The sequence below is a fragment of the Nelumbo nucifera genome, chromosome 3 (genome assembly GCF_055504915.1).
Source record: "Nelumbo nucifera cultivar China Antique chromosome 3, China Antique-T2T, whole genome shotgun sequence".
NCBI classification, from domain to species: Eukaryota; Viridiplantae; Streptophyta; class Magnoliopsida; order Proteales; family Nelumbonaceae; genus Nelumbo; species Nelumbo nucifera.
The window spans coordinates 85,017,337-85,044,440 of NC_142651.1; the positions used below are offsets into that span (position 1 = coordinate 85,017,337).

At 36.1% G+C, this 27,104-nt stretch overlaps 1 protein-coding gene and 2 pseudogenes across 2 annotated transcripts; 1 reads left to right on the top strand and 2 right to left on the bottom strand.

Annotated features, from left to right (window-relative positions):
* Positions 1–4,105: 4,105 nt before the first annotated feature.
* LOC148801562 (CBS domain-containing protein CBSX5 pseudogene) lies at positions 4,106–12,337 on the bottom strand (annotated as a pseudogene).
* A 2,544-nt stretch (positions 12,338–14,881) lies between these two features.
* On the top strand, positions 14,882–15,659 carry LOC104585939 (SKP1-like protein 11 pseudogene; annotated as a pseudogene).
* An 896-nt stretch (positions 15,660–16,555) lies between these two features.
* On the bottom strand, positions 16,556–23,584 carry LOC104585938 (ATP-dependent caseinolytic (Clp) protease/crotonase family protein). Of its 2 annotated transcripts, XM_010242986.3 has the most exons (16): positions 23,398–23,584; positions 22,998–23,066; positions 22,763–22,846; positions 22,519–22,587; positions 22,252–22,315; positions 22,020–22,093; positions 21,850–21,933; positions 21,610–21,694; positions 21,308–21,393; positions 19,942–20,063; positions 19,787–19,847; positions 19,408–19,506; positions 17,223–17,324; positions 17,063–17,104; positions 16,891–16,997; positions 16,556–16,789 (listed from the first exon to the last, which is right to left on the bottom strand). In XM_010242986.3, exons 2-16 carry the CDS (start codon positions 23,028–23,030, stop codon positions 16,711–16,713), a joined length of 1,191 nt encoding a protein of 396 aa, XP_010241288.1. In that variant the 5' UTR covers positions 23,031–23,066; positions 23,398–23,584; the 3' UTR covers positions 16,556–16,710. The 2 variants fall into 2 exon arrangements, with proteins under 2 accessions (XP_010241288.1, XP_088756750.1); XM_088900624.1 differs by lacking the exon at positions 19,408–19,506.
* Positions 23,585–27,104: the final 3,520 nt, after the last annotated feature.

The window sequence follows — 27,104 nt, forward strand, 5'->3', positions numbered from 1 at the left end:
ATATTTCTAGTGCAAGGTTCCATGAGGCTACTCAAATGGTGTGAGCACGGGCTTGCATTGATCAAAGCTGACCTATATTCAAATGGGTCAATGGTTCAACCACTCAGGTTGGGTGTTTTTTTTTTTTTTACCAAAAGGTGGGTTTTAGGAAAATTGGACTCAAAATCTTGATTGAGTGTCAGTTTGAATGGTTTGGTAGTTTGGGTCAACGTTGGGTTGAAAGCACTGTTTTAAGTATTTTATTTTTATTTATTTCTAATTTCTTATTATTTATTAAGTAATAATATATAATAAAAATAATATTTTAAAATTTTAAATAATATTTATTTATTTATGAATAAGTAATAATTCATAAGTATTATAATTTATTAATAGTTCATTTGTCATTATTTTAAATTTTAATAAGATTCTTAATGATTTTTAGGATTTTATAATTATTAATATGTTAATACTTTTTGGATTGATACATTTTACACATATGCTAATTATTTAATATCAATTATTTTATTAATAATTTAATTTTATATTTTTATTACTATAAACAAATTTTAAAATAATAGAGATGTCATGAAAATTGTTGCGAATTAGGGCTATGTTCCGCCCATGCCAAAGCTGGACCAGACCACAAGTTAATAAGTTAATAACACAAAACTTTGGCATGGCCTTGTATCAATTCAGAAAAACTTGGCTCACAGTTGTGTACTTCCTCTATTCTTTATTGGTCAAACTCAATAGAGCTGCCACGTTGGATTAATCTGCATGTGGGACAAGTGATGGACTCCGGCCTATTCAGAGGCTCCCCATAAGGCGTGTCCCACAAGTCACTACACATCCCCTTCGTGTATTGGGAACATCTCCTATACTTGCCATAGGGAGAATCTAGAAATGAACATCTTCTCTATGATCGGATCTGCTCCTCACAGTGCATGTCTCATACCAACCTCAGTGCATTGGGCTGGGAGATGTTCCTAATGCACAGCTGTGGTGCACTGTGAGATTGGTGTGAGGTGCATTGAACTCCTCTATTTGTCATGGGGAGATATTCCTAATGCACTGGGAAGATGTGCTGTGGGGCACTTGTGGGGCGTGCCATATGGGAGCCCATCCAAACTCCCATACAGCTGTATTATTCCAACCAGGGGTGCAACTTGAGCAGGCCCAACCCGAGCTTGGACTGATCCAGCTCATAATTTTATATGGACTGAGCTTGGATTTTAAGGCCTCGGATTGGGTTTGGACCCAAACATTTGAGCATTTTTATTTTTTTGGGCAGTGCTCGGATCTACCTCTTAGATAACTCAAACTCAGCCCAAGCCCAACCTTCCCATATCCTAATTAGGGGTGAGCATTCTGTTTATTCCGTTAAAAAACAAATTAAATAAATCAAAATTAAAACTAAAAACTGAACCGAAACCAAATTAGAGGAAAACCAAAATATTTGGTTCATTTTCGATTATTTGGATTAAAACCAAATTTCAATAATATATAATATTATATATATATATGTATTAAAGCATATAATATATATTTTATATTATAAATTTATAATATATATTATGAAACCATATTTCATTAGATTGTTATATATTATACATTAATATAAAAATATATTATATGTTACATATTATATAATGAAATTTGATTAATTCAATTTTTTTGGTTAACCAAATTTTGAGTTTTAAAAATCAAAATATTAAAAAACAAACTAACCAAATAAAAAAAAAACGAAACTGAAATTTTTTATTTGGTTTCTTGGTTTTAATTGAATAATGTTCACCCCTAATCCTAACTCAAGGCGACATGTCTATGTATATATACATACAATTATGTTAAATTTTAATGTGGGTTGATTAATAGACCCGAGCCCAACCTAGGCACAGGCCCAACCCAAATGCATCAAATTTCAGTTCGGGACAGCATGGGTTGAACAGTTTGGGCTTGACCTTGGGCTCGGGCCTTAGGCCAAATTCTTAGGGTTGGGCTTGGGTTGAGCTTAAACCCAACACAACCCGCCCGACTTGCACCCCTAATTCTGACAGGCCACGTGGAAACATTTCCTTCATCATTTATAGGAAGCAAGATCTGCTCACAACAAAAAGTGTACCAACAAGTTCCAACAGATCTATTGAAACCTTGTAGACACAAATCATGTTGGAACCTTGTGGACACGGGTCATGTTGGAACCATGTTGGAGCAAACTTTGTTGTGAGCAGATTCCACTCCCATTCATGGGGAGATGTTACCCATGTGCCACCAGAATCGCTTGTTGAGAAAGTGTTAGAACTAATGTTTAAAGAGCTAGACTAGGCATAATTGACCCGAAAAAGAGAAAGGTTCACAGGTTTAGATTTTGGAATTCTTTTTACTAAAATTCCCTTACACTTTGAAGTTGATATTTATGAATGCAAAAAAATAATTTAAACTTTTACTATTATTAAATTCATTATATTCCTCATCATTAAATCTTATATTTAAGGTATTAAGGTGGCGTTTGATTACACTTTTCAGACGTCTGAATCTCACAATGTTGCTTTTCAAATGCCACCTTTGTTTGGCGTTGCATCTGAAATAGGGTCTGAAAAGTTTTTTCAGATCTGAAATTTTTAAACTTAGACTCGTCACTTAATGCGCTCAGACGCGTTTCAGACGTGGCCTAAATTCAAAAATACCCCTCCCCATTCGACCTCTCTTTCTCGTCTTTATACAACTCTCTCTCTCTCTCTCTCTCTCTCGCTCGCTCGCTCTCTCCCCCTGTCTTCGTGCCACTGTAGCTGCAAGTTTCAGTTTATTATTATTATTAGTAATTGTAAATTATTTTTATTGAATATTAATTATTTTCATATTTTTCATTAAACATTAATGATTTCTTATTAATTTTACTTGTGTTATTTATTAATTATTTTTATCAACTAGTATTTTTTAATTATTTCATTAATTTTTAAAAATTATTTTAATTTTTATTTGTGTAAATTATTAATTATTTTAATATTTTATAGTCATTAATTATTTTTTTTAATTTTAATCGTTTCATTTATTAATTATTAATTATTATTTGTATTCAATATTACTTTAATGTTGAAAATTATTTTTATGAGATAATGCAAATTGAACTCAACATTTCCAAATAATTATGTTCTAGGGGTAAAATAGTAAAATTAGTAAATTTCAGTTGGTAAAGGGTTAACCCAACAGAAACAAACTTATGGATTCCGAGCCTCTAAAAAGTAAAAAAACACATATGCTTCTTTTCAGATTTTAGACAAAAAGATATGTTTAACTTTTAAGGTATGAAATTTTAGATTTATCAAACACCACCTAAGTCTCATTTCCTTTCATTAAATTTATATTTAAGGTACATTAAATAAATGAGTTTTGTGGACTTTGCTTGATTAAAACACCCCTATTTATGAATTTAATCCCTCTTTAACTATGTAAGCAAAAAATGTAATTTAGGCCCCATTTGCTTTTTAGTAAGTTATTTACCCGAGTAAATGCACTTACCCGAGTAAGTGTTTCCTAGGAAACACTTATCTGGGTATTTACCCATGTTTTTTTATTTCCCATGTAAATAAGGCAATGACCAATTTAGCCATAAAAATCCATTATTAAAAGGGGCATTTTTGTCCCATTCAAGTGTTGGTAACTTTCCTCCTAGGTGGGAAAGTTATTTACTTGGGAAAGTGATATCCAAGAAAATAAACTTTCCTTGGTCCCTACATAAATATGAAAAAAGAACATGGGTTTCTTAGTCAATGGGAATCAAAATCCCATTGACTAAATAATAAAAAATTAAATTAGAAACATAGAAATTTTGTAAAAAAATTAAAAAAGATAAAGACACAAAAATTATTAAAAACATAGAAATTTTGTAAAAGAACATTTGGGTGCATCTTTAATATTATGTATTCATCATATTAAACAAAAGGAAAAATTCCTGATAGGTACCCTGTACTTTAGGCCTTGTGCCAATTTAGAACCCAAACTTTAAAACACGACAATCTAGTACCCAAACTTTCATTTTGCGACAATCTAGTACCCTGCGTTAACCAACCGTTAAATAGCATGCAAAAAGGCAAAAACACCCTTCAAGTGTAAACTCCAAACCCTACTCCTCTATGTAAACTCCCAACCTTCCACAATTACGTACTTGTTTAACTACTTCACCGATGAAGCACCAGTGGAGAGAGAGAGAAGCCTCCGCTCTCCCCACCATCCTCGTTGAGTAACTTCCCTACCGATTATAACTGCTCGACTGCAGCGGCGCCCTTGGCGACGACGAAGAGGACTCCTTGCCTGAAGAACACGATGACGACGATGACGGGGAGAATTCCTCCAACAATTCCAACATGCCTTCCAACTTCCTCTCTTTCAACCTTGCCTTCACCACTTGTACCAGGGCTTCCGGCAGACTGTTGTAGTTGATGTAAGCCATTAAATCGCCTATTGAGAGGGTTGTAATTGCCGCTACGATCGTTTTGTCGCAGCTTGCTAGGGTGTATGGGAAGATCTCCCTGATTAAGTTCCCGTCATCATCTATGACAGCGATGGAGGTCTGTTGAGACAAGGAATTGGAGATTAAATCCGCAGCGGAATAGGTCGGATTGTGATATCTGATGGCCAGGACTTCAGTGCCGATGATGCCTAGAGAATCGATCGACTGAGCCGGGATGGGTGAAAAGATGTTGATGGAGCTCAGGAGGAACCGAATGACATCCTCTTGGGTGAGCCAATAAAATTCACGTCCATTGTGTAGAGTGGGACCAAATGAAGATTTTTGGAGGAGCTTCTTCCTGCTGTTGATTCTGCCCTGTATTGGGACTACCAGGTTCTGGGCGCCTTCCATTATAAGATCAATCACCTCTACTATGCTGAAAATTCAGGAAAAAATATCAAAATTTAGGGAAAAATAAAGAGCTTCAATGGGAAAAATATGTACATTAAAAACAGAGTCCTAGATGAATATGGATTAAATTAAAAGGGAAAATTTGTTAAGAGTTTTCATAGCGAGTATGAAATAACTTAACAAAATATGTAAAAAAAGAACGAGATAAAACCCACCAAATAAGCGATTAATGATATGGTTGTCAGATATAATGACTTTTGAACATGAAAGAAGTATCATAGAAGCATTTTTTGCTCTAGAAACAAACTGAAATAAGTAAAGCCGACCTTGAGCTATTGATGTAAAGTTGGCATCCATGGCTCTCTTCCGACATTAGAGACCTTCAAAAACACCTCTTCTAGCTTCGTTACTTTCTCTCTCTCTTTTCTCTGTAAGAAAACGAATTGGAGAACACTTTGCTCCTTGCTGAACTGCAAAACTTGGAAAACATAGCACAATGGAGACTCTTCTCTCTAGTCACGGTTGCTCTCAACCGATGGATGGCTAGTGTGTGTGTGTATGGGGTTCTATTTATAGAGCCCAAACCCCCTAGAGATGGGCTTAACTGTAAAACCAGAGGCTCCATCAACCTCTGCTTTACAAACCATTAGATATGAAACTATGTACTCCCTCTCTCAGTGGGAGCCTTAGGTGGGCTTCTAGAACATCTTGCCATTTCAGCAGCTAGTTCCAGACACTATTGGGTCCCAGTTGCTGATTCATCTCAAGCTACATGAATAAGTTCTAACAATCCCCCACTTAGCTGAGATGAATCTTTCTGTTTACTTTATATGGCCATTAATGACCCAGTATGATAAACCTAAGGGTATCCGTTCCATTCAGTTGAAATGACTATCCCAAATCATCAAAGTCACTTGAGTTCTATTAATTTGACTCAGGACCATCGATGGTTATAGAGTTAGCAAGTTTAACCAATATGAACAAACTGCATACAATTCTTAGACAACCTAAGCATGACCCATATATCTCTATCTCATGTTATGTGTGCACATTTAAATTGAGAGATAGATTAGAGATATGTTTATCAGAATCAATAACTTTATTGTGATCACATGAAGTGGTGTCAATAAGAATCAGCACACTCAATACATATCCAATTTATCAAAACTGTCCACCAACCCTATGCGTGTTGCATGCTCCATAAAGAGCTTGGGTGGAAGTCCCTTTGTTAATGGATCAACTAACATGAGTGTAGTACTAATATGTTCTATTGACACAATCTGATCCAGAACCCTTTCCCTCACAACAAGGTATTTGATGTCAATGTGCTTTGACCCCGTTCTTGTCTTGTTATTCTTTGAGAAAAACACGACAACAACATTTATCACAATAAATCCTCATCAGTCTTTGAATCGAGTCCACTACTCGAAGACCTGAGATAAAATTACGTAACCATATGGCATGAATAGTGGCTTCATAACAAGCTATGAATTCTGCTTCCATAGTAGATGAAGCAGTTCTTGTAGTTTGTTTTGCACTTCTCCATGAAATAGGCCCATCAACCATCATGAAGATATAACCAGAGGTAGATGCACGAGTATCCTGACATCCAGCAAAGTCAGAATCAGTATATCCTATTACCTCCAAATTTTCTGAGTGCTTATAAGTGAGCATATAATTCTTAGTTCCTTGTAAATAGCGCATGACTTTCTTGGCTGCCTTCCAATGGTCGATACCGGGATTCTTTTGGTATCTTCTAAGCATACCAACAACAAATGCTATATCAAGACGTGTACACACATCTGCATACACAAGACTTTCCATGACTGATGCATAGAGAATGTTCATAGTCTTGCTCTAACTGGTTCTTAGGGCATTGAAGTAAACTGAATTTATCTCCTTTTACCACAGGGGCAGCAGTGCTAGCACAATTTTGCATGTTAAATCTTTTAAGCACCTTTTCTATATATGCTTTCTGGGTTAATCCTAGGATACTACGGGACCGATCTCGGAAAATCTGAATGCCTAAAACATAAGAGGCTTCTCCGAGACCCTTCATATCAAAATTGTTTGATAAAAACCTTTTGGTCTCGTGTAACATTGCAAGGCTGTTACTAGCAATTAGAATATCATCAACATATAAGGTTAAGATGATATAACTACTCCACTGACCTTTAAGTATATACATTGGTCAACAATATTTTCCTTAAATCCATAATTACACAAAATATTATGGAATTTTAGGTACCATTGCCGAGATGCCTACTTTAGACCATAAATGGATTTCTTTAATTTGTAGACTAAACCTTTCTTGTAGTCTACTTCAAAACCTTCTGGTTGTTGCATGTAAATTTCTTCATGCAGATCTCCGTTTAGAAAGGCTGTCTTAACATCCATCTGATGCAGTTCTAAATCAAAATGAGCACCCAGGGCCATGACTATCTTAAATGAGTCATTCTTTGATACTGGAGAGAAGGTCTCTGTATAGTCTATTCATTCTTTTTGAGTGTATCCTTTTGCAACAAGACATGCTTTATATCTTTCAATGTTCCCCTTAGAGTCTTGTTTGGTTTTAAAAACCCATTTACAACCTATTGGCTTAACTCCTTCAAGTAGAACAATGAGATCCCAAACATCAATGTTTTTTATGGATTCATGCTCATCCTTCATGGCTTCTAACCAGTGAGTTGATTCCCTTGAGTTGATGGCCTCAATAAATGATACAGGATCATTTTCTAAATTTAACTCATGCTCACACTCATTTAAATAGACTTCATAGTCATTTGATATTGCCGATCTCCGAACTCTTTGAGATCTTCTAAGTGGGATTTGTTCTTCTGGCATTGTATTTTCTGTAATTTCATTATTCTAGACACCTTGTATATCAGTCTCAAGAGTTTCAATTGGTATAACTCTTTCCTGTGTGACTGGTACAGGTATGATCGTTGGAGTTTCCTGAAAGGTGATCTGCCTAGATTTAGAGCTCTCACTAGAATTCCCAAATTCCAGAAATTCGGCTTGCCTAGATTTCACAATTCTAGTATTCAAAGTAGGGCAAAAGAATTTATAACCCTTAGATCTTTTAGGGTAACCAACAAAATAACCATTAACTGTCTTGGGACCCAGTTTACCTGATTGTGGGTTATGTACTTTTACCTCATCTGGACAACCCCAATACGTAAATACCCTAATTTGGGTTTCCTACCAGTCCATAATTCATATGGGGTATTAGGGACTGCTTTAGTAGGAACCTTGTTGAGAATATGTACATTTGTCTTTAAGGCTTCTCCCCATAAATCCCAGGTAGACTTGAATTACTCAGCATACTTCTTACCATGTCCATGAGAATACCATTTTGTCGCTCTGCTACTCCATTCTACTCAGGTGTACTTGGCATGGTGTAGTTTGCAACAATCCCATATTCTCGTAAAAGTAAGGCAAAAGCACTTGGATTTTGGCCTGTTTAGGTGTATCTACCATAATATTCACCTCCTCTATCAGACCGTATACTTTTGATCTTCTTATTGAGTTGATTTTCAACTTTTGTCTTGAAGATCTTGAAAACATCAAGTACTTCTGATTTCTCATGAATCAGATACACGTAACTGTATCTGGAGAAATCATCTATAAAGGTAATGAAGTATCTGTGTCCTCCCATAGTAGGAGTAGGGAATTGTCCACAAATATCTGTATCTATTGTTTCCAGTAACTCTACACATCTTGTGGCTCCCCTTTTAGTGATTTTTGTGAATTTTCCCTTTATGCAATCCACACATATGTCGAAATCAGAATAATCCAGCGAACTGAGGATTCCATCTTCTGTGAGACATTCCATTCTTTCTTTAGAAATGTGGCCTAATCTTTTATGCCACATAATGGATGAATTCTCATTCACTCGTTTTCTTTTATTTACAACCATATAGTTCTCATGCAAGCTATATGGGCCATGAGCAAAGATAGGGTGCAAATTAATCTTATAAAGGTTTCTGCATAACACACCACACCCAACTTTAATGGAATTATGAAGTAGAGTAAAATTTTTGTTCTTAAACTTAAATTCAAAGCCATAGGAATCAAGTTTAGGAACTGAAATAAGATTTCTCTTAAATGTAGGTACATATAGTGTATCAATAAGTCTAGATGAAAGCCAGTATTCAAAATGAGACGATATGTCCCTACAACTTCAACATCTATCTCTATTCCATTACCAACAACTATGGTGTGTTCTCCCTTATGTAGCCGTCGGCTTGTCAGAAAGCCCTATAGAGAAATCGTGACATGAGTTGTAGCGCCCATATCCACCCACCAAGTATTAAAAGGTGCGCTAACCAAATAGGATTTAGAAAACATAATGGCATAATTCTTATCTTTCTTGTCGAGCCATGCCGCATATTTGGGACATTCTTTCTTTACGTGTCCCTTCTTTTTAAAGAAGAAGCAACGAACTTTATAATCCCCACTTTCCGCAGCAACGGCCTTTTCTTTTCCCTTTCTCTGAGTTTTCTTCCTGAAATGTCTCTTATGTGGTCCAGTGGTTAGGTGAGCACTTTCAGGCATTTCACTCTTAATCATTTCTTCTTCTTGAACACACATGGCGATTAGCTTGCTCATTTTCCATTTCTCTTTCTGCGTATTATAGTTGATCTTAAATGGACCAAATTGTAAGGGGAGAGAAGTCATAATGAAGTGCACAAGGAAACCTTTGGATATTTCCATATCCATTCCTTTTATCTAGTTCACCATGTCACTCATTTTCATAATGTGCTCACGTACCCCACTGCGACCATCATATTTCATGGTGATCATTTTGATCATGAGGGTACTTGCCAATGTTTTTGTGGAGCCAACAAAGTATTCTTCTACTGCCTTTAAATAATCCATTGTGCTTTCCTTTTCAAGAATTGCACCATGGATTATAGTAGAAATGGTGCTCCTTATGATCATGAGACTCATGCGATTAGAATGTCCAACATTTCATAAAGTGTCTTTTGCTCACCAGTACTGGCACCAATGATTTTAGTGGGTTTGTTTGTTCTAATTACAAGATCCAAATCCGTGCACCCAAGAACAATCATAATCTGGTATGTCCACTTGTTAAAGTTTGTACTAGTTAATATTTCAATGCCTGATAGATAACCAGTAACCATTGTTGGATTAACAACTACAAGTTTCATAACATACAAAATGTCATGCCACATAAAATACACACACATATCAATAATCTAACTTAAAATTGGGGTAATCATTAGTTAGATCTCATCAAGACCATTGCATAATCTTGATTAGTTCTTGACCCAAGATCGATGTAGGATATCGTTCCTCCATTGGGCTGAACGATAATTCTACAAATGATCTCGGTGGTCCAGACTAAGTAAGTTGGTTGGGTAAGCTCATCACCGTTGGGTTACAAGTTTCCCCAAGCAGAACCCCTTATTTAGTCTTTTCGTCCCACTCTAACTATTCAAAATAACATCCTTCCATTGGGCCGAATCGCTACCCATCATAGTTAAGTGCAAATATGTGACTTATTTATAGAGGAGAATCTCATACTCACGTCCAAATAAAGACAATACACACACACACACACACACACATATATACATATATTGGTTCATTTTGAATGAAATTTTGAGCAAGAGTATACAATAGGGTCCTCTATGATCCCTTCAAATTTCAGCTCAATCCGAGGTCGGAAACCCCCTAAACCGGCCTCAAGAAGTCATCAATATGATAGTGAACCGGAAGATTAGTCACTGAATTGGTCCAATATCTCCTTATCCAAAGGGTGTTTTTGTCTGAAATGTCATGCATAATAGGGTCATAGAGTCTAGTGGGGGCCCACAAAATTTCAGCTAAATCGGAGTTCAAAAACCCCTTGAACCAGCCACAACTGTGACGTTGTCATAGTCTATTGGGTTAAGTCGAACGGTTCTAACAACTCTGATCCAACCCGCGCAAAATCGAACCGGTTCAAGCTAAAACTCAAACTGAACTGGGTTGGAACAGGTCCAACCAGGTCAAACTGGAATCATACACCATAAGTTTACCGGGTCGGGTCGGGTCGGGCATCCAGGCACCCGACCCTCGAGCTTCATCTTCTTCACCTGAATCTGGTGCTACAATGTTCACTAGACTGAGCGAACACAGCAGCACCGAACGGGTGTTGAAGGGCGCCGGTTGACGACGAACGATCGGAATGTCACTGTCGACCACCTAGAAGGTCTTTTCCGACAATAAAACGGCTAGAAATGGTCGGAATCCGGTGATTTTCAGGTCTAAGATTCCTTGAGAAACAAAGAAGAAAAGAGCAATGTTTCAGCCATTTCAGAGCATAGAGTGGCTCTTATACCAATTGTCAGATATAATGATGACTTTTGAACATGAAAGAAGTATCATAGAAGCATTCTTTGCTCTAGAAACAGACTAAAATAAGTAAAACCGACCTTGAGCTATTGATGTAAAGTTGGCGTCCATGGCTCTATTCCGACATTAGAGACTTTCAGAAACACATCTTCTAGCTTTGTTACTTTCTCTCTCTCTTTTCTCTGAAAGAAAACGAACCGGAGAACACTTTGCTCCTTGCAGAACTGCAAAACCTGAAAAATAGAGCACAATGGGGACTCTTCTCTCTAGTCACGGTTGCTCTCAACCGATTGATGGCTAGTGTGTGTGTATGGGGTTCTATTTATAGAGCCCAAACCGCCTAGAGATGGGCCTTCCTTCATGGTTAAGGAACTGTAAAATCAGAGGCTCCACCAACCACTGTTTTACAAACCATTAGATATGAAACCATGTACTCCCTCTCTCAGTGGGAGCCTTATGTGGGCTTCTAGAACAACTTACCATTTCAGCAGCTAGTTCCAGACACTACTGGGTCCCAATTGCTGATTCATCTCAAGCTACATGAATAAGTTCTAACAATGGTGGCTTAAATTTCATTAAGCAACGTAGAATTCTAAGGGTGAAAATAGAAAATTTAACAAAATAGTAACCATTCCTAGAAGAATTTTCAAGGAAGATATTAAGTAAAATGAAGTAAAAACACAGACAAAGGCATTATAATACTCTCGAAATCAAAATAGTCAAAGTAAACAACGGAAAATTTGTAAAATTAAATTAATAAGAAAACAGAATGAAGCTTGGATTTGCTTCCAAATGCGAACCTTGAATGACGCTCTACATGCCTCACTATTCCTGCTGGCTTCATGAGAAGAACAAAGATCAGAGTAATCGCAAAGAAAGGGAAGCGGGGTTCTTCTCTTTATAGTGATAGCAGATCACATCAATCATGCAAAGCTTCCCGACACATCAACAATCCTCGAAGCCGACTTTCGCATTCGAGGAGTGATCGTAGCTCCAAATGCTGAGAAAGTTGTCACCCGACCCCTTGAGCATCAACAACGCATCGCTGATGGTGGTGGAAATGGAGAGCGACCTCAGTGATATTCCAAGACAGAGGTCGGATGCCTTGCGAGCCAACAAGCTAACTGCCATGCAAGGGAAGAAGAAACTCTGGACAAAAGCCCTAAAGAAACAAACCCTAAGATGGATGCAGAATGAGACAGACCCTCGAAACGATGAGACGCGGCGATGGTGGTGGGAGCTTGGAGGGTGGCACCGTATTGCCGAAGGTGTGGGGTATTTATATATGAAGTTTACCAGGAACCGGATTAGCCGGGAGACCCTATTCGCAAGTTAATGCGGTTTAGAGAGCTGCGGGACCCACCTTACCGTTCAGTTCCATAGGGAGCCACCTACACACTCAACAATTGCTGCAAGCATTCTTCGATGCGGCGAAGAACGTTTGGTTGGTGGTGGATGGATGCTTCACCTCTATCAAGAGATTTGGGTTCCCGGAACCTGATCTTTATTTTCTTGAGAAAGAAGATGATGAACAGTGTGTTTGGGCTCTATTTCATTTTCTTCAAAAAGAAGATGATGATAGTGTGCAAGGGTAATTTTGACATTTTTAAAAGTCTTAAATCGCACATGAGGTCATGTGATATATATAACTAACGGTCATATGTACTAGATTGTTGCAAAATGAAGTTCGGGTACTAGTTTGTCGCGTTTTAAAGTTCAGCTACTAAGTTGGCACTCGGCCTAAAGTACAGGGTACCTATTGGGAATTTTCCCTAAACAAAAATAAGTGCGATCGTAGTTATTTTTATTAATGATAGAAATAGAATTAAAAACTATACTAAATTAGAAAAAAAATTGTTTTTGCATCTAATTAATGGTCTATGGTCCATAGGGAGACAAAATTAAGTGGGCTTAACTCAAGCTCGAATCGACCTAACTCGTAATTTTAGATAGTCTAGCTTCGATTTTCGATCCTCGACTTGTACCTAGGCCTAGGTTCAAAAGTTTGAACTTTTTTATTTTTCTATTTGGGCCCAAGTCTATCCCTTAAGTAGCTAATACATACAATCATAAATACATATATAGCATATATTTGCATACATGCATGTATATACAATTGTACACATATATTTTATGACAAGTTTTATCATTGGGCTAATTGATAAACCCAAGTGCATTAAATTTCAATGTAGGTTGGAAGTTGGGCCCAAGTTGAACATATTAGACTTGACTTTGGTGAAGCCTTAGGTCCAATGCACAGGGTTGGGCTTGGGTTAAGCTTAAATTCAGATCAACCTACTTGCCTTGCACCATAATGGTCCAATCGTTTGGGTAAGTGAATTAAACAATGATGTCATAATTAAATAATAAAGATTTAAAAAATACATAAAAATACCTAAAATTTATAGAAAATTTTGAGATATCTAAGATATTATAAACTTATCATATCAAACAAAAATAAGTGTGATAATCAAGAATTGAATTTATTAATGTTATCTGACATTTCCACATGCACGTGCATATTATATAATTATGTTCTATAATATCTATCTATCTATCTATCTATATATATATATATATATATATATATATAAGTTCCAATTTTTCATATTAAAAGTTAATATTTGAAGAAAAAACATGTTTTTTAGCAAAAATAGTGGGAAAAGGCACATTTGGCAACTTGGGAACACGTAGATCTCAAAAGAAAAAAAAAGTTCACCGCAATTGGACATCTAAGCACAAAGTTATGGTCTTTAGAAGTTTGCCTTTATGTGCAAAAAAAAATTCAAAAAATCGACCGATTTTCTAGTTCAACCATCTAGATCACCGATTTTGGTCGGTTTTTTATCCAATGTGATTTGGGGGTATGGCCAAACCGGTAAAGGCTTGGGTTATGGTTCAACCAGTCCAACCGACCGATTCAATTTTCTAAACACTGGTTAGAACTTAGAAGTGTTTCATGGGTAGAACCATAGAAGATCTCTACCCACAAAGATCACTTCAAACACGCCCACAAGGCCACAATGCATCCAACTCGTGCATTGGGAACAACCCTATAGAGAATTCGGGTGGATCCCCCACAACCGAAGTTTTTCGCTCAATAGTCAATTAATTAGTTTCCTTTGCACAATTTTACCTTTATCAAAAAAGGCTAAATCACTGAATCCTCCTCTAGAATTTCTAACCATTGCTTAAACCATATCTGAAGTTTGATAATTTCAATCACTTCTTTTGAATCTTTTGATACAGTTAAAATCGTTAAAATCTTTTAAAAATGACAAAAATATCCAAAATGCCCATACAATTAATATCAAGACTGACTTTTACAGAAAAAACAATACAAATTTTATACAATAAAAAATAGAAAATTTAAAGTTGCAGCTTTAATTTTGAATGATTGATATTAAGGGAAAATTTGAAAATAAATTAATATATTTTGAATATTTTTGTGCCTTTTTTTAGAAGATTCTATCAAAAGGATCTGTATGCAATTATCTAAAAGTTTAAGAAAGATGGTTGCAATTACCAGACTTAGGAAGGCTTTCCGCAACCACAGAAAGTTTTGGGGAGGTTTTAGCAAGTTACCCAGAAAAGAAAAATACTTTCCTTTGTAGACAAGGAATTGCAGTCGTAAATCATAATCAAAATTGGAAGTCTACGTAGTACGTAGAAATAGAGTTGAAAACGAAACACTGAGAGGAAGCGGAGGGAGTTGCTTATAAATTGAAGAGACCACCCGAAGAGAGCTGGCATCAAAATCTTCAACTTCTCTCTTCTCCTCCTCATCTGCTTCTGCTGCAATGGCGTCCTCCTCCTCCTCCTTGCCGTCGCCCTCGTCCTCGTCCTCGAAGAAGTTCATTCTGAGGAGCTCCGATGGAAAGCATTTCGAGGTCGACGAGGCCGTCGCCCTTCAGTCTGAGATGATCAAGCAAATGGTTGAAGATGGCTTTGGTGGCGATGTGATTCCGTTGCTCAACGTCAGCAGCATTGTCTTATCCAAGGTGATTGATTATTGCAAGAAACACGTCGAGTTGGATTTCAAGAAGAAGATGGACGGTGATAACGAGGCTCACGAAGAAATCAAGAACTGGGACTCAGAGTACATCAACGTCGGTGTCGATGAACTTTACCATCTTATAATGGCTGCCAACTACCTTCATATCAAAGGGTTGCTGGATTTGACTTGCCAGAAGGTCGCTGATATCATTAAAGGGAAGCAGCCGGAGCAGATTCGGAAGATTTTTAATATCGAGAATGACTTTACGCCTGAAGAAGAACAGGAGATCCGGAAAGAACACAGTTGGGCTTTTGAGTGAATCTCCAATCGAGTAGAGCTTAAATGCTTACAATAGTTATAGAAGTAGGAAGAAAGAAGAAGAAACAGAACCCCACTGAAAGAGAAGCAAATAGATACTCTTCTATGAATCAAAATTTTGAAAGAGATAGTAGTAGCAAACAGTAGGGATTGGCTTTAATTTTTTTTTCTCGCTTATTTATTTTTTTGGTTGTTGACTGTAAAAAGATTGACAACATGATATACCTAGAAATTGAAATCTTAAATCTTAAACATGGGATTGATCAGTCTCTCTCTTTTTTTAATTATTCTTTAGTTTTTAATGTTGTTGGGACGCTTGAGCGTTTAGTTTGAGTGGATGCTTGTGCTTTGGGGATAATTGTTTCTTCAGAATATGTTAGAGAAATTCAAAGAGAATGTATTTCGGATGATGATTTTTTGTAGGAGTCCTACTGTGGTGTACCAAAATTTTGGCTCGGTTCGGAAGGAGTACAAACACAAATATGTACTGTACAAATAAATACACAATAATATAAAATATTAGGTTTTGCACTCTACATTTTTGTATTTGTACTCTAAATGGAGCCTCAGAAGGCTCCGGCCAATGTGGGGTATATGGGGAGGGACAGATGTCCACAGCCTTGTCCCTGCACATACAGAGAGGTTGTTTCCAAGATTTGAACTTTGGTCACCCAGGTTGCAGTGGAGCAAACCAAGGTTCATGTATGGTATCGTATTTTTGGGGTCCGAAATACAGGTGTTTCTGGAACCCCTTTTTTTAATAAAAGATATATACACAAACCAAACTTTGAAAGAAAAACTAAATAAAACATAAAAAGGACATGGTTTAATTTATCCATACACCACTGCCGATACAGAAAACAAGTAAATAAATTAAAAACTTTGTTTTTCTGTATGTCTTTAGGCTGGGCTCTCTTGGATCCATCTTTCCAATCTTATACAATTACTCTCGTTTAATACCATCATTTTCTTAATGATTCAACAAACAAGAATCTGATATTTTGTTTTCCTTTTTTCCTGATTATTGCAGTACATAATAACAACAATGCAATTTATTCATAATTATAAGCAGAAACGAACTGGAAGTACAAACTGCATGAACCAGTAGATTATAACATAATGACAAAAAGGAAAAAAAAAAGGGAGAAAAAAAGAAGAAAATCCTAAGTTACTGTCGCTGCTCAGTTAATTACTCTGGTGAGGCTGCAGGAACACCAGCTGCCGCCTTTAAGCCTGGATATGGTGAATATTCATACTTTCCATCCCATCTGAAATTTATACAAAAGAAGAGATGAATTTGCCCTATCTTTTAAAAAGGGAAAAGAAAAATAAAGTGGTAGGCAAAGCATAATCCCTTAGAAAAACTGACCTGCATTCTTCCCTGGTTGGAATTTGGAGCTCCAGTTCATCCTTAAATGGTTTGAATACCAGATCCACCTTTTCACTTTCCACTTTGTCAAGACTTGCTGGCTCCCACTGCCATGGCATGTAAATTTGTAAAGAGAGAGAGAGAGAGGGAGAGAGAGAGAGAGAGAGCATACCTTTGGAGCATTATCTTTGTCAATAGTTAGAGCTCTAATGCCCTTTTCAAGCACAGAATCAAGAGAAATATTAGTTGGATTCATCAGGAAAAGTATGCTATCCAAATAAAATATTAATACATTATTACTTCTCACATATGGCAGACTACTACTTTATTACCTCATAGACATCGCCAGATATTGTGGTTCTTAGTATGTTCATTGTTAGTCTGAATTCCTTCTTCAGACATTCAAGCAGAGTTTGCTTCCTTCCTTCTCGAATCTGGAAAATTAAGCTTAAAGAGAATGGGTGTCGGAATTTGCAAGAAACATCAAGCAGAATAAAGGTTCAAAATCTGTTCCTTATATTTGCCAATAGGGCTTTAATCGGGTCAGATTTTGTTTGGATTTAGTCCAGTTGACTTTATTAACTTTATTATGTAAATGGATAATCTGAAACCAAAAATAATAAGATTGGATCTCAGATCAGGTGTTGGACTGTTGGACTTTATTGACTACTTGATAAAATAATGAAATGCAAAAACTGTACAACTGAAATTTATTGTATAAATTAAGTGGTTGGAATAAAAACTCTTTTAATAGCGGGTAAAATGGCTCTTTTAAAGGCAACCATATGTATGATGCTTCTATTTGTGAGGAGAGCTTTTAAAATTCCATAAGAAAATTTGCAAGCCTTGAACAAACTCCAAAAAGGTTTCTTGTGGGGTAAAAGTGATAGAAAACCCCTTGATTTAATCAAATGGGAAAGTTTATGCAAATCAAAGCATAAAGGAGGATGAGGCGTAAAGAAACCAGAATGGATGAATAATGCTTGCCAAGCAAAATTGGGTTCGCAATCGGAAAACTTATGAGTCCAAGTGATGAAAGAAAAATATTTAAAAAATAAGGATTTCTGGACTCTTGAAGCCAGGGGAAGGGACTCATGGACCTGGAAAGGTATTTTAAGTCAAAGGGATCTTAAAGAAATGTTTAAAATGGATTATTGGTAGTGGAAAATCTGTCTGTGGAAAGATACATGGATAGGAGAGACCGCTCTGGAGTCAAGGATTGATATGTCCTCAGTAAGTAACCCTCAAGACAAAGTGGAAGTGATTCTAAATAGATCAAATAGAACTTGGGACGAGAAAAGGGCTAGAAACCTAGCAAGAGATCAAATCTGGAAACAAATAAAAACCATTGTCATCCCATCTGAGGATAAAGAAGACAAAATAATATGGAGACCAAACCCATGGGTTTCTTTTCAGTCAAATCAGCTTATAACTTGTAGGCGGTAGGTCAAATTATGAGGAAAGAGAATTACAACAACTGAGGAAAATCTGGACAGTGAAATGCCTGCCCAAAATAAGATGTTTTTTTTTTCCTCACTTGCAAGATCCTGTTGAGAACCTGATTTTGAGAGAAGGGCTTTAATATCAACTTGGATTGTCCTGTGTGGAGATCAAGAAAACTTAGTGCACATCTTCTTCCATTGTGATTATGTAAAGCAAATATGGAATTTTTTTGATGACTCGAGGATTAAGCCTTTCAATGAAGACCAAAGTTTTAATAGTTGATAGAGGAGAATAGAAATCTTGAGTAGAGAGGATGATAAATTGAAAACTTTAATGGCCATTATTCTTTGGAGAATTTGGAAAAACAGGAACAGCAGGGCTTTTGATGACAGAAGCACCCCTCCCCAGGTTGTTATAGAAAAGGCTCGATGGGAAGCAGAGGAGTTTTATAACGGGGTAGGAGAAAATGTGGAGGGAAGGAAAGAGTCTCTAGAAGTTAGCTGGGTGCCCCCAAAGAGGGGAGTAATAAAAAGCAACTTTGATGCTTCTCGCAAAACTAATGGACTAATGGTGAATGTGCAATTGGCTGGGTTGCAAGAATTTAGGGCAGGTGCTAGGAGTGGAATCCAGAATGACAGGTAATTTCTCAATTAACTTAGCAGAAGCATGGACAGCTTTTGAAGCAATTAGGGCAACAAGAAGATTCCCCAGAAGTGATTTCATCATCGAGGGAGACTCAAAAATTGCCATTGACAGCTTGAAGGATTTGATTGATTGTGCCACTGTGGAGTATTGCAAACTTAATCGAGGAATGGCTTCACCAGTGTAGGGAAAGAGACCTTGACGTTCTTTTCTCTCATGCGTATAGAGAAACAAATTTTGCCACAGGTTGGATTACTAATGAAGATCATTGGTCCTCCAGAATTAGTTCTTCTCCTGTGTTAAATTGGTTATTTTCTTTCATCTATTTTTGTGATTCCATGAGGAGAGCTACTCTCCATGTTGTGTAGCTCATCTTCCTTTCTTATAAAAAAAAAAAAAGTGTATAAATGACAAAGGAAATTTCAAGTGTACCGATTGTAATGTTATCTTCAATCCTGTTGGGGAAGATCTTTTCAAGCCCTTGAGCACTGGACCTATCCATCCATTTCCCTCACAGATTGCCTCAGTTTCCTGAATGGAGAGTACCTTTTGGTTAATAAGGACAATGGAATTTAAAACACTTAACCTGTTAGGTGCTATACTCATTTCTCCATATGTTCCAAGTGTTAAGCTGATTTTTGGTCTTAGGGTGTAAAACTGGTGGATCTACAAATCACACATATGTGCACACAGACATAATAAAGAGAATTTAGATGCCTATTAAGAGTGAAAGAAGTGAACTGCTCAACTTGGGCATATTTTCGAAGACTAACAAGACCACATAAGTTATCATACTATCTCGTGAACTCACAAGTGATTTTATAATCTCTTCAACTGACTCATGTGAAAAGCACTTGTCAATTGTTGATCGCCTGCAAGTGAAGATTTTCATATCAGTATTAACTCCAACATTATGGATCTCCTTCAGTAGCAGAAAAGATATGCTTTATCAGTTTGGATGTATACTTGTTTAGGATGCTTTCTTCATCTGGTTGAACATCCAAAGAGAATTCCTCAATTGCTGATCTAACCGCATTCACATCACCCGAGTTTAAATTTATCAATTTCTTCTCAAGCTCAGGCAATTTCTGATAGACATATGATATACATGTATAAGGAAAGTAATTTTAGTACAAAGAAAAGAAAATGATTAATTAAAAATTAAAAATTTGGGTAAATAATTGCCACATTGGAATTTCTATTAGCTTAACATCTCTTACTACATTTCTGCATGTATGTAGATCAATTAAAGGTTGCATCAGTAATTGTTGGATAGGGATAAAGAAACTTTGACATAGATAGAGCTCAAACATATTCGAAATTAAATAAATAAATGAATTCTGTGTGGAATTTGATGGAACAATATGTATTACATACATCCAGGTTGGTTCAATATCTGAAAATGAAATCAACATAAAATTCCTCCTAGTGAATGTCACTCTCCAAATTGTTTGGTATTACTTTTCCCCTTGTAGTCTCAAATTGGCTCCGTGGGACTCATTTGACAATTCATTTTTGCAGTCTTTGCAGCAGGTTTTGTACCGAGTAACCTTGATTCCATACTAATTGTTTCTTCCTCACCTGATGGATGCACCTTGTCTACTTCATGTGGATGTATGATCTTCATCTATGGTCTTGTTTCAATTCTATCATTCAGAAATGCTTTATCATCAGTTTGAAATGAAGGCTCTCTGTTCCCCTTGCATCTTAACTTGGACACTGTGATTGCTTACTCATGTATATCTTGGAACAAGTGAATGTTTAAAAATGTAGAAGTATGAGGTAAGAGCCACGAGACACAAGGACCTTCAGATGTTTGAGGCTTAGGTTCCATGAGTTGCCACTCTTTTAAGAAAACATCAAATTAAAATGAAGAAAAATACAGGAATATGCATAAGATTAGTATATAGATTATCACAAATAACAATTTAAGAAAATTGGGAGCTTCAGAGCAAGTTATCACATTCTCACAAACCATTTTATAATTATCAAGAAGCCCCAAATGCTAAACAACACCTCAAAATATCTTCAAATATGTTACTGCTAAAGATATAAGGACATGGTATATGCACATTTACATTTACAGGCACGATAGAAGGCATCCATCCCATTGTGTGAAAATTGTGCCTTGTACTTTAAGGTGTGAGTGTCATTGCTTTTATTGGGAAGTTGAAGAAATTTATAGTGATATTTGCATGTTATATTGAGCTTGTTGGGTAGGTAATTATTAAGCATTAAAACAACATTATCAAAGCTAACGCACTTAAGCATATTTTGAAATTGTAAAAATGTCTGTAAGTTCTCTGACAATTTGATAATAGTTTGAGCTTACCTCAGAAGGGACAAAGTGGGTTGCCAGGCCAGCTGCAATCAATTCTTTTCCATTGAGTCTTGCACCCGTTAAAGCCAAGAGTTCACCTGTTATTTACCAATATATGAAGTCACAAAAGGATATATGATAAACAAACACAACTTTCCTTTTTCTTTTGACATTTTTACCCTGCCTAAGCTATATATCTCTCCTTGAGAAGCAAAGACCCATTTCACCATTACATGCAATGTAAAACCAATAAAAAATTCAAACGTTTCACCATGAAACAAAATCCTGGTCTGTGTCATTTAGTTCACGCTTACCCAAATGCCCAGGGAGACGTGAGAGCATGTATGAGAAGCCACAGTCAGAGTGAAACCCAATACTGGCTTCAGGTGTGGCAAAGACCTACATGATAAAAGGACGCAATGCATATATTGTTTACAAAAAAAGCACTTCAAGGCATGTGTACTACAACAGTGCATTAGAAATCAACCATCTGGTCTGATATAAAGAAAAATTAGAACAAATTTCAGCAAAAATTGAAAGTCCCAAATACCCACTGTTTTCTCTGTGACAACTGAGAACTTCAATGGTACCATGAGAGCTGCACCTCCACCCATGGAAATTCCATGAACAAGAGCTACCTGAAAACAAACCAGCAGGTGACTACAGCAACAAAGATAACAAAATATAAGAAACATTTGTTCTTAACAATCTTAAAGCATCTTACCTGCGTTTTCTTGTAAGTATGGATGTGATAACAAAGCCAGTACATTCTGTACACAACCTCTAGGCAGGAATCATCTAATAAAAGATTATCTATAAGTAACTTTCTCTATTTAAACAACTACACCTAGGAAATATAACAGTGAATTTAATTCTAAATGCTCAGATACAAAAATTGCCTGAACAAGAAATGGAACTACTAAGTTTGATAACAAAGATATTAGACTTCTATTTACATGATTTCTTGCCATCATAGAACATCTTCAAGTCCCCACCAGCAGAAAAAGCACGCCCAGCCCCCTGGATAAGAAAATGATAAAGTGAATACATGAAATATTTTGTGCTCCTCTAAAGGAAAACATGGCCAAATTAAAAAGAAAGAAAATCATGAACAATATATAAACAATTTGTTGATTGTTAATGGCTCAATGGCACTATGGAACTAAACAAAAAAGAAAAAAAAAGTTCAAGACATTCGAATGCCAAGAAGTAAAAATACTAACCTTAATTAGAATAAGCTCTGCGTCATCATCCTTCTCCCATTTCTCTAGGTACTCAGCTAGCAGAGAAACCTGACCCCAAAAAAGGGTATCAATGACTCAGTGGTGTGATTATTTCATAATTCAACTTGGGAAGCGAACGAAATGGAAGCTGAACCTATTAATTATTTCATAATTCACCAAAAACAAAAGAATTTCATCAGAAAACAGAGCATAGAGAGTGCCACTGCAAATTTATTTAAGTTACCACTTTGGATGAAATGACATTCAATTGGCGAGGCCGGTTCAAAGTTATCAATCTCACATGGTTTATTTCATCTCCAAGAACAACCTGATGAGTATGTATTGGTACACTAAATCAATCAGTGATATGAAACAATAATCCACTACATACATCTATAACCAGAAGATCCAAACACAGATAATTGCCGAAAAGTAATTTTATTCCTTATTTAGAAAACCAAAGTCTTCAAAGGGAGTACCTCTCCTTCTGGGTTAACGAGATCCTGAGCCATTAAAGCAAGTAGACAGTTTCAAAGAAGAAAGGAAACCTGCACAACAAACAAAATCAAAATCATAAGAACCGCAGCAACAGAAAAAGTAAAGCTAACCACTCAATAGAAAACTCGAAGCAAAAGTATTAAGTTGGGTAAGCTGAAAAGTTCATCTCTGTTCTTCATAGGAAACAACAAACAAAACAACAAAAGTAAAGTAATTGAACTAAATAAGATCATTGAAAAGGAGAAAATAAAGAATACCAAATGCAATTAAGGACCAATGTGTATAAATTTACGACTGAAATGAACTTAAAGAGGGGAAAAAAAGAGAAGAAAGAAGAAAAGGAAAACGTAAGTGGAAGAGAGAAGGACAAATTAAGCTTACCTGAGAGATGAGATTTGGAGAGAACAAGAAAATAATAACAGAAAAGACGGTTTTATACAAGAGAAGAGATGGAGAAGGAATCTGATGAGGTTGGTTTGGTGGTTGGAAGGACCCTGTTTCAACAAGAAGAGTGAATTTTCAAGTGTGATGTGAGAAAGTAGGCAGAGAGAGAAAGAGGGGGAAAGACTATTGCCCATTGGAGAAGGCGCGTTACCAACCACCTCCCACTAAGGATACGTTTGGTTTTGTTAGAAAATAAGTTTCCCTCGCCTTTCTGCTTCTCTCTTATTTTCTACCAAACCAAACACAACCTACAAAGCTGATGTCAATTCTAGGACTTGAGGGTACCTAACCTTCAATCAAGTGTTAAAATTAGGAGTTGTTAAGATCACGTGGGTAAGTGGGTTTCTTATTGGTTTTAGGTTTTCAGGTACCAAGCCTTTTCTCTATCATAGAAATGGGACCACATCTACTCCTCACACCTGGCGCCTCACAGGCACATCCTACCATGCATCGGAAATATCTCCCATACTTATCAATTATTATTCACGGGAGATGTTCTCAATGCACGGTGGATGTGCATGTGAGGCGCCCATTTGTGAGGACCAGATCCCATCTCCATAAAAATTGCCAATAAAAATGTTAAATTTGGGAGATTTAGGAATTGTGTTTCTTGTTTTCGATTCTAAAAACAAATTAATCAAAACAATCTTGTTTGAAAATAGATTGTTTCTTAAAATAAAAATATAAGAAACATATATGTTTTTGGTTGTGTATATATTCTTTTGTTTTCAAAACTGAAACCAAAAACATATTCTTGAATTTAGTTTTAAAAACATATTTTCATCTGATTATAAAACATCATGTTTTACATATAAAAGATTTGTTTTTGTTTTAAAAACTAATATTTTCTTGGTTTCAAAAACATGTATTGCTTTTCCAAACAAAACCAATTTGTTTTTCACTTTGAAAACAAAAACAGAATATTACTGATGTGGTGATTCCAAAAACAAATGAACACAAAAACATTGGTGTTGTAAAACACTTCCTTAGATTGTTTTTGGATAGACTTGAGGATTTGTGATTTAAAAGCCCGATTTTGGACAATGGGATTTGCTGCAATAAAAAATTTTGCATACATTTTAACAGCGTGGGCTGGTACCGTGTACCAGAGATATTTACAATGTGGGGCCGGCGCTATGTGCCCACAGTTTTTATTTGCAGGAGATTCCAATTTGTCCCTGATAAAAAGTGTTTGGTTTTAGACTTCTATGGTTTTAAAAGCAATTCAACACAGCCCAAGGCTCAAAAACAAAAGCTTATTCAAACAAGAAATAATTTGTTTTTAGAATTTGGTAAGATTGTTTTAAAAAGTATACAATCTGAAGTCACAAAGCTAAGGACCAAACCATAAAACCTAAAATTGGGGCTTTCTTGTTTTTTGGCTTGGAAGGCATAGGTCAGATACATGATATACGTGGTATCAATCTATCTAATCTAGGGATGCTCACGGTTCGGTTAAACCAAATCAATACTGATGTAGGTTAATCCGGCTTAGCCCACGGGTGCCAACCAAGGTCCGATCTAATGTAGCAGGGGCTACCCTTCTCCCATCGCACAGGGCCAACCGTGGAGCGCCCCAGTGTCCTCGTAGGTACCCGCTACCTGCCATCGTACGACACTCACCTAGGGTGTCTATCTCCACCTACCTCCAGGCAGTCCAAGTATAAATACGAGGTACCCCCCTCCAGGTAAAGGATCTGATCCTAGAACCTTAGTAGCTCTTGGCATACTTTTGACTGGGAGCCTAGTGCCTACGAGCGACCTCATCCCGAGCCTTCGTTTGCACTAGACCCCCTCTTTACTCCTCATACTAATTTGACTATCGAAGCCTCTGCCTCAAGTTCTCACCCGAGGCCTCTGATGTCTCCTATCTTGTAGAACATCTCGACCTCTTCAGGACACCTCACCTCGACTACTAGCTCTCGTATGAAGGAACCTCGCCTCGGCTACGAGTCCTTGGCCCCCTCAACCTCCAGGAGACCATTCCCCTTGGCTTCCATTCCTTTACCTTGGCTCATACCCTCCAGAGCCTTGGAGCCCTCAACTCTCAACTAGAGCTCAGGAGTGAATTGACTTTGTTGCCCTCGAGCAATTCGAGTGCCAATAAGTACTACCAATTTCTAAAAACAAAAAATTTGAACCAAAACTAAACCGAAGCCAATTAATTAATTGATTGGTTTGGTTTTAATCAGCTTGATTCGTTGATTTTTCAATTTTTTTATATTAGTTAACCAAAAACCAAATTAGTACCTTCTGTTTCAAAAAATACAGAACCAGAATTTCCGGTTCAAATTGGTTTTTGATGATCACCCCTAATCTAATCCAATGATTAAAATACGAAAACCTATTCCATGCAAGCATTTATAGGGTTTGTAACTAATAGACCTGAATCAATACAATCTTATATCTATACCAACAATAAAATGCTTGTACGATTGTTAACAAGAATTTAGTAAATAGAATCTTTTTCGGCTACGTGGTCATAGCTCCTTATGCTAAATGGTATCCCGCATACCAAGGATATAAAGCGTATAAAGGGCTTAGCCCTGTTTTATAAATTCTATTAAATATTATAGTATTTACAATATTACCATCATAAAATACAAAATAATAATAATAATAATAATAATAATAATAATAATAATGAGGAGTTAACCCTCTTTTATAATTGTTATTAATTATTAATATTATTTACAATTATGCCACAGACAAAACCCTCTTTTATAATAGTTATTAATCATTAATGTATTTACAATGATGCCATAATATAAGACAAAAACTAATAATGATAAAATGTTTTATATTTATTTTTAAACATTCAACTATTTATGATTATGCCATTTGATAAAATAAAAAACAAGAATAAACCCTTTCTTATAAGATGGGAGCAGGCATATAGGGGTGTGCAAGTGGATCTCATCCGATATATATTATATATTTATAATATAAATATAAATATATATAATACATATATATATATATATACTATTTATTTATTTATAAATATATTTTTTATATTATATTTTTATAAATTTGTTATATTATTTATTTTTTATAAAAAACATGTATATATATGATGAAAATAATTAACAAATATTTGCATTTTTTACTTTATTTAAATCAGTATATTTTATTTTTCTTTTAATAATTTATTAATTTTTAAAGAAAACAAGTTGGAATGGATTAGATCCGAAGATTTGACTTATTGATAGCATTTGAAGTCAAATTGAGTCCTATCAGATCCGATTGGATCAGATCCGATATGAACAGTGTCAGATCGGATTCAAATATACCCTGATTCGAATCTGATCTGATCCGTTTGCATCCCTACAGGCATAGATCATAGATCCGTGCAAGGAAGAAACCCAATTAATTGTTAAATCCTTATTTGCAGTGTAAATCTGAACGAGATACAAATTTTGCAACTGTGTCAATTTTGTATCATTTTATTTGTGATTATGATTTGCAGTCGTATCTGATATAATATTTGTACTTTTTATCTCACATTTGCACTCATTTGCGATGCAGACTTTACATCTACCTTCCTTCCACCCACCTTAGTTCCTTTTTGAAAGAATCTCATACATTAATTGTCTCTTATATAGAAGTACGTGGAGACCACATTATTATGCTTCTTACCTCAC

What these genes read in the sequence shown, in the direction of transcription:
- LOC104585938 (XM_010242986.3), bottom strand. Translation starts at nt 23,030, where the DNA reads ATGGCTCAGGATCTCGTTAACCCAGAAGGAGAG. An exon ending in ACGTCTCCCTGGGCATTTGG is followed by an intron (nt 21,394 to 21,609) that starts GTAAGCGTGAAC and finishes GGTAAATAACAG; the next exon opens with GTGAACTCTTGGCTTTAACG. An exon ending in TATCTGGCGATGTCTATGAG is followed by an intron (nt 17,105 to 17,222) that starts GTAATAAAGTAG and finishes GTGCTTGAAAAG; the next exon opens with GGCATTAGAGCTCTAACTAT.